At 41.6% G+C, this 7,513-nt stretch overlaps 1 protein-coding gene across 1 annotated transcript; it reads left to right on the top strand.

The window, feature by feature from the left end:
• The first annotated feature begins 307 nt into the window (after positions 1-307).
• LOC119286509 (MLO-like protein 4) lies at positions 308-4,961 on the top strand. The gene is made up of 15 exons (XM_037565887.1): positions 308-424; positions 500-557; positions 1,110-1,324; positions 1,410-1,526; positions 1,622-1,682; positions 1,786-1,874; positions 2,279-2,353; positions 2,455-2,540; positions 2,782-2,831; positions 2,924-2,964; positions 3,109-3,279; positions 3,352-3,387; positions 3,744-3,811; positions 4,036-4,096; positions 4,354-4,961. The coding sequence occupies exons 1-15, from the start codon at positions 308-310 to the stop codon at positions 4,627-4,629; spliced, it is 1,521 nt and encodes a 506-aa protein (XP_037421784.1). The 3' UTR covers positions 4,630-4,961.
• Positions 4,962-7,513: the final 2,552 nt, after the last annotated feature.

The raw sequence follows: 7,513 nt of genomic DNA, 5'->3' as shown, positions 1-7,513 counted from the left end.
GCCAGAGGCAGCTCGTCCAGGTTAATGCCAATCCGCGCAAAAAGTTGGGCAGTTTTATACAGAATTCGGCCATTCCAGTTTCATTCTTGAAGTCAAACTTGGCAGCTCCATTTCCAGATTCTGGGTTCGGCCCTTCACGTGCTGCTTCCTCCGATCCGGCGCCGACCGCGCCCACCTCCTCCTCCCTCGATCCGCATTAAGTACTCCCTCTTCCGGTGCCGCCGCCTCCCCCTTGTCAATGCGGTGGAGGCGTCGGAGCTAGCTGCACATCGCCGCAGTCGAGCACAAGGAAGAGTGGTGGAGGCGGATGGTGGAGGAGGGGAGGTCGCTGGCGGAGACGCCGACCTGGTCGGTGGCCACGGTCACCACGTTCATGGTCGCCGCATGCTTCCTCATCGAGCGCTCGCTCTCACGCCTCGCCAAGGTAACCTTCGTCCGGCAGCTTGCTTAGCTAGTGGAAGCTAGCACGTAGCTGATCTTTTCACTCGTTTATGCGCAGTGGCTGCAGAAGACGAAGCGGAAGGCCATGCTCGCCGCACTCGAGAAGATCCGCGAAGGTGGTACCCCACCATAGAAACTCTGAAAGTTGCCGTCTCCCTGAGTTTGACTATCTTTAAGCCGTTAATCTTAACACTGTTTTTACTGTTTATTAGGAGTTTAGGACCACCACTACATTTAGCGTGGTTTACAAATGACCATGTTCACTCCAAGGTCGTCACGATTTGTAGTTTCATCACTTTTACTTGGCAAGTGTCAAGGTCTTCTATTGGTCTGTCTGTATCTGTTTTGGGATGGTATCCACCATTCTTTTATCTTTCAGTAGTGTCAAACCTCAGTCTCTGTTCTTTATCTTGGAGTGCTCCCCATTGTCCTGGAAACAAATGCTCCGGCAAAGGCCAGTAAGAAGGGGATCGAAAGTAGATAGGGGCTCCCACTGTAGATGTGGTTCTATACCTTGATGATTGAAACCTTAAGGCATAGTGATTGACTTGCCTTTCGAAAGTGGCGACACTGGACTTGTACAAAGGGACTTTTCTTTTGCCACTCTTGTTCTTGCTTGGAAGGTGTTTGAATTTTTCCTCAAAGAGGGAACCGTGTCTCACTTGCAGAACTGATGCTGCTTGGCGTGATATCACTGCTGCTGAGCCAGACGGCCAGGTGGATATCGGAGATCTGCGTGCCATCGACACTCTTCACCAGCAAATTCTATATGTGCACAGAGAAGGATTTCGCCGATCTGGACCAACATGGGGACAGCTCCGCTAACGACACCCACATTGCTAGAATCCTAGTTGGCGGCCAGTCGATGCATGTTTGTGATGAGGTAAATGTCAGAATCGACTGGCTCCCATCAAACCTTTTGTTTCATATGAGATAAATCATCATGTTGTCGCTTTCTCTGCTTGCAGGGTCATGAACCTTTTGTTTCATATGAGGGTCTTGAGCAGTTGCATCGGTTTCTGTTTATTCTTGGTTTTACTCATGTGCTTTACAGTTTCGTGACAGTGGTTCTGTCGATGATTAAGGTACGTCTTCCTTATTTGTTATTATTGATCTGAGTATCTGATCTTGCAACACGGTCTCTAAGTGTCTAATGTGTTTCTTTTGGTGATTGTTACAGATATATAGCTGGAGGAAGTGGGAAACTCAAGCATGTATACTCTCAAGGGAGCAGTTGCAACGTAAGGTCAAGTGAAATTGGATGCTTGTTAGGTCATATAGTACTAGTGATACATTTGCTTAATAATGATGTTTTGTTCTACCTGAGAAGTTTTTCCCTCTCAGCTAGGAGAAAGGTTATGCGAAGGCAATCTACCTTTGTTTTTCATCATGCATCTCACCCATGGAGCAAAAGTAAAATACTTCTTTGGATGGTAAGTTCGCTGCATTGCTTCAAGAACAGTGTTGTTGTTGCACTGATTCTTATTGCATATTTTCCTTGTGAGTCTCTTAGTTGGTAATGACTTAATGGTTATAACTTTCATGTTTTATTTGCCCAGTTAATTTAGTATTTTTCATATTTGCTTATATATATTGAACAAAGTCCAATAGTATTATTGGACTCCAAGTGCAAATGAATCGCATCTCTACTACTGCAGCTATTTAAATAGACAATAGACTATATGTACCCAACTACACCTGCTCTCTGTGACGACTTGTCGATTTTCTCAACCCGCAAAAGCTTTGTGTCACATACCTTGTTGGTACATGATGTCTTTTGTGATCGGAAATATATTTTTTGACATTTCTAATATGCTCTAGTAACCAAATGTTGCAGCTGTGCTTTCTGCGCCAATTTAAGGGTTCTATTAAGAAATCAGATTACATGGCATTAAGGTTGGGCTTTATCACGGTAAGTGCTCTTCATCGCTCTATTTGATCTCGTCTACTAGAATCTTGGTGATAAGTCATTTCTTCAATGCATTTTTATTGATTATCAATTTTTTTTATCAGTATCATAAGTTGCCGCATTCGTACGACTTCCACAAATACATGGTACGGAGCATGGAAGATGATTACAATGGAAGTGTTGGTATCAGGTAAAACAGAACATGCACTGCTGAATCCTGAATCCTGATACCGAGATTATTTGTTTTTCTTTGATGATATAAGTGGTTACACATCAAGATCGAACAAACTTATCTGATGAAGAAATCTTAGCATTTATCCTTATTGGATTTTGATTATAATATGATACTCCTACTTGCTTGTGGTTTGCATAGGATTTATAAATATATTATGCCCTCTCTTGTGTGTGCTAACATTCCATTTGCTGTACAGTTGGCCACTTTGGGCTTATGCAATAATATGCATCTTTGTCAATGTTCATGGTATTACCTCCTTATTACTTTCTCACACAAACATAGAGATCTGGTTGTCCATTTTAGTCCTCATTAGGTTTGCGACGTTTCACTAATTGCAGGTCTTAATATATATTTCTGGCTATCATTTGCCCCTGTCATTGTAAGTATCACCCCAACTCAAAGAAAAAAGTATCACCCATATTTCTGAACCAACGCGCTATTCACAGTTAATTGTTTTTCCCTTTCTTATCTGAAAATGGTATTTATGTCCTGGCCTAATTACGCATCTTCAAAATGTTCGAAGCTTGTCCTGCTTGTGGGCACTGAGCTGCAGCATGTTATCGCTCAGTTGGCACTGGAGGTTGTTGAGGCAACAGCCACAAATGTCGGAACACAACTGAAACTGCGTGATGATCTCTTCTGGTTTGGAAAACCTCGGGTTCTGTGGTGGCTTATACAGTTCATCTCGTTTCAGGTAATGTCTCTGACTCTCTTACTATGTGGCTTTGAACATCTTCCACATCCTAACATCTACCCTTGCTTCCAGAATGCCTTTGAGATGGCGACATTCTTATGGTCTCTGGTGAGGATCACCAATCTATGATCAATCATAATGTTGTTTTGGATTAACATGCATTAGTGTAGGATGTTTTTTTTTTTGAAAAGGAGGATAAACCCCCGGCCTCTGCATCTGGACGATGCATTAGTGTAGGATGTAAGGAAGATGCTGATTCATGAGATCTTTTTGATTCTGTATCATAGCTTAAGCTATTAGTGCTGAATGCATGGTGATTGAAAAACTTTCTAGGCCAAGGCAAAAGAAAGGAACAGCATCACCTGTCATGACTCGTCACTTTATATATGAAAGATCCAATGGATACAATGGATTTCTTTATAGCTTCTTTTGGTTGCTTACTACTTTGCATTTATCCTGTGCAGTGGGAACTGAGTGCAAATTCTTGCTTCATGAAGAACCAGTACATGGTTGTTATTCGTTTGGCTTCTGGGTAAGTTGCATACCATGAATACGTTGGCGTCTCAATATGTTCATTTGACATGTTGTTTTGAGAAACCTACAACATATCAATTTTTTACATCAGTGTGTCTGACAATTTACTTTAAAGAATCCGTATTGTGAAGATATAATTATATGCATGAACTTCATTAAGAAGTGCATTCGCTCGGACTCTGGACTCATACAGCTGTTTTTCATCCCTTTTGAGCACTGCAGGCTGCTTGTTCAAATTTGGTGCAGCTACAGTACGCTGCCTCTTAACGTGATTATCTCCCAGGTATTCCTTGAATGATAAAACCTAAAAACCAAGAGAGCCACTTAGTGAACTCTCCACTTATTTCACCAGAATTATTTACTGTCAACCTACTGTACTGATGAATACTTTTCTCGGTAGGCCATATTTTTTTCCTTCATTGACTATGAAGCCTTTTTAGTATATTCTCTTTATGCAGTTTGTAGTAGAGAAGGTAGGAATGTAATATGCCGTGTCTGGTCTTCTTTTCACTTATCTTGTTTCTTTGCTGAAATTTGCAGATGGGTTCCAAGTTCAAGAAGGCACTGGTCTCCGAGAGCGTGAGGGACTCCCTCCACAGCTGGTGCAAGAGGATCAAAGACAGGAGGCACAACCCGCTCTTCATGCGGAACGGGACACTCACGTCGAGGTCGGTCTGCTCCCTCGACACGACCATCTACGAGACCGACCACGAGACCAACACGGTGTGCACGCTGTCGAGGACTGTGTCGGCGTCATCCCTGGACGAGGCGCTGACTGTGGTCACTGTCGACGACGAGGAGATCTCTCACATCTAGCAAGATATTCGACACCCTTAGTTACTGAGGTTAGCCCTGTTCTTCGCCGGGATAAATATGTGCAGCCAAAACTCTGCTGAACTTGAGAAATGGTGCCCATACCTGCCTAAGCTTTGTAGTACCTGCAGAGAAGGACCTGCGGATTACACAGTATATATGTGTGTGACTGTCTAGTGATTGCTCCTCATGGCTGATGGCCACTCTGTGCAAAGTAATCTTTTGTCAATAGGACGCCTCCGCTTCAAGATGATACTACCATCTTTGTATTGACTTATAACATTGCACTAAATCATCAGAATTCACAACTACACGTAATGGATCGTTTTGGGCAATGACAGTGTTTTTGCATCATTACCTTGCTGAAGGCATTGCTCGTACTTTATCTTCCGGGTAAAAACCCAGGATTTTACCTTTACTGGTTGGATTCGGCTATGGCGGCGCTTGGGCATAGTTCACTTTCTGAAGGTGTTGCTGCTGAATAACCTTTCTTGGTCTTTTTGTAGTTCGTTGGTTTGGTGCTTCAGAGTTTTTCTTTTTCAGTTTTGCTAAAGCACATCTAGATGTGCCATAAGTATTGCACATCTAAGTCATATGTCATTGATCTTACATTAAGATTCGTGCGAATATTTTCTTTCTCTTTTATCTTTTTCTTTTTATGTTTGATTCACTCACTTAGATGTGCAATAACTAGGGCACATCTAGATGTGCCCTAGACACACCCTTTCTTTTTCTTTTTCCTCTGTGTAGGCAGAGTTTTGGTCTTGTATAACTTTGCTTCTTGCCGATGTGATTCTTTGTGTGTGTGTTGATGTTGGTTTTATGCATCTTAATTATGCAGAGGTGGTCGATGTATGCTCATTATGTTTGTGTTCCCTTGATGCGTCATTTTAGGTCAATAAAATTCTTGAAAAAATTGAGCGTTTGGGCTGGATTAATGATGGCAAAGAAACATCTTTCTCGTTTTGGATCGTGTTTTGGGCAATGATAGTGTTCTTGCATCATTATCTTGCTGAAAGCATTGCTCGTACTTTATCTTCAGAGTAAAAATCTAGGATTTTACTTTTAATGGTTGGATCCGATGATGGTGGCGCTTGGCGTAGTTTACTTCCTGGAGGCGTTACTACTAAATAACCTTTCTCGTTTTCTTTGTACTTTCTCGGGTTCTTTTTACTTTGCATATTAGATTTCTCATAAGCATTGTTCAGGAAATCAGTATCTGGTAACTGCTCGGCCTGCTCAGGGGTAGCAATTAATCGTTGAATCGGCCTATTAACTAGATTAATCAGTAGATTTAATAGAAACTTGCCAACATATATCTAGTTTTTTTACGTATTATACCATACTCTCATGCTCTCAGCTATGTAATATACCAAAATATGCTACTTTTTGGTCAAACACTAGCTACTCACGAGCGAGAGGAGGGATGGGAGGGGTTACTCCGCATGTTCGATTCGGCCACCCTACAAGTAGAGATTAACTGACCTGTTAACTAATTAATCGGATGAACTCTTGAACAGTGCTCATAAGTCAAATTTCGCCAACTTTCCCCAAATTTATATTAAAAAGTGTCAACATTTAGTATACTAAAAATATATAATAGGAAAATATATTCTATAATGGATCTAATGTCATTGATTTTGTATTACGAATGTTAATAATCTCTTGTATAAACATGGCCAAACTTCAAACACTTTGTTTTTGGACAAATCTAATACGTGGAGTAAAAGGACCGGAGGGAGTAGTTCTTTGGTCGCTGTTTTGATCGCTTTAGAGTTTCTTTTTCCTCCACCTAGGTAGAATTTCGGTCTTATATGACTTTGTTCTTTGTCAGTGTGATTCCTTGTATGTGCGTGTTGTTGGCGCTTTGGAGTTTTCTTTTTGTTTTTCCTCCGCCTAGGCAGAGTTTTGGTCGTGTGTGACTTTGCTCTTTACCGATGTGATTCTCTGTGTGTATATTGATGTTGGTTGTATGCATCGAGGCGAGCTGTATGCTCATTATGTTTGTGTCCCCTTGACGATTTATTTTGAGCCAGTAAAATTCTTGAAAAAACCGAGCGTTTTGGGTTGTAATTAGCTAGCATATCTATGTTGTTGATATTTATGCTCGAGTTTACGTTTTGTATTGTTGATGTTTTTCTTTCTTTTATTATGAACGAGAGCATAAGCACTTGTTCATTTTTTGGGGAAGCCATTCGTCACACTTCATTCATTAATCATCAAGATTACATCGTTCATAAGAAGCGTTAGGGCATGTTTGGTTGACAACAATTTGAAGGATTTGAAGGGGATTGGCAGGGGTTGAGGGGGATTAAATCTCCTACAAGTCAAAATCCCCCTCAATCCTCTTCAATCCCTCTGGAAGAGGGTGTAACCGAACAAGGCCTTAGGAGGAAGCTAGTGGTTCCCCAAGCCAAGTACATGATTCAGGAGGAAGCTAGTGGTTCCCTGAGCCAAGTACATGATTCAGAAAGAAAAGTCGGTGATCTAGCTACCTCATGAGTAACCTTGTTAGCTTCCTTTGGGCAATGCTCAATGACCACTTCATCGAAAACACTTGCTCTCATCGAACAATCATGAAATAATGAAGAACTCATTGTCGGAAATCCACCTTCACAGAGGGCAGTGATACCTACTCGCAATCCAGATTGTAGGATGATTCTAAAGTGCCCCATCTCTTGAGCTACTATATCAAAGTCATAGCAACACCACTCTTAAAACATATAGGGTACTAGGCGTCAAATCCTAACAGATCTAGCAACTATTACATAAGTGATCTCATCCAATTTCCATCAACCCCATGTGCCTACAGAGAAATTACTCACACAGGAGTGGAAAGATCAAGATGGTGATGATGGAGAAGTGATTGGCGATGACGACAACGAAG

The sequence above is a fragment of the Triticum dicoccoides genome, chromosome 4A, assembly GCF_002162155.2.
Source record: "Triticum dicoccoides isolate Atlit2015 ecotype Zavitan chromosome 4A, WEW_v2.0, whole genome shotgun sequence".
NCBI lineage: Eukaryota > Viridiplantae > Streptophyta > Magnoliopsida > Poales > Poaceae > Triticum > Triticum dicoccoides.
Note: the sequence above shows the minus strand (reverse complement) of the source record. Positions and strands in the feature narration are given on the sequence as shown.

Excerpts from the sequence above, each read along its gene's own strand:
- LOC119286509 (XM_037565887.1), top strand. The coding sequence starts at position 308 with ATGGTGGAGGAGGGGAGGTCGCTGGCGGAGACGCCGACCTGGTCGGTG. Across the intron at positions 558-1,109 it reads ACTCGAGAAGATCCGCGAAG|AACTGATGCTGCTTGGCGTG; the intron begins GTGGTACCCCAC and ends TCTCACTTGCAG. Across the intron at positions 3,280-3,351 it reads TACAGTTCATCTCGTTTCAG|AATGCCTTTGAGATGGCGAC; the intron begins GTAATGTCTCTG and ends CCTTGCTTCCAG.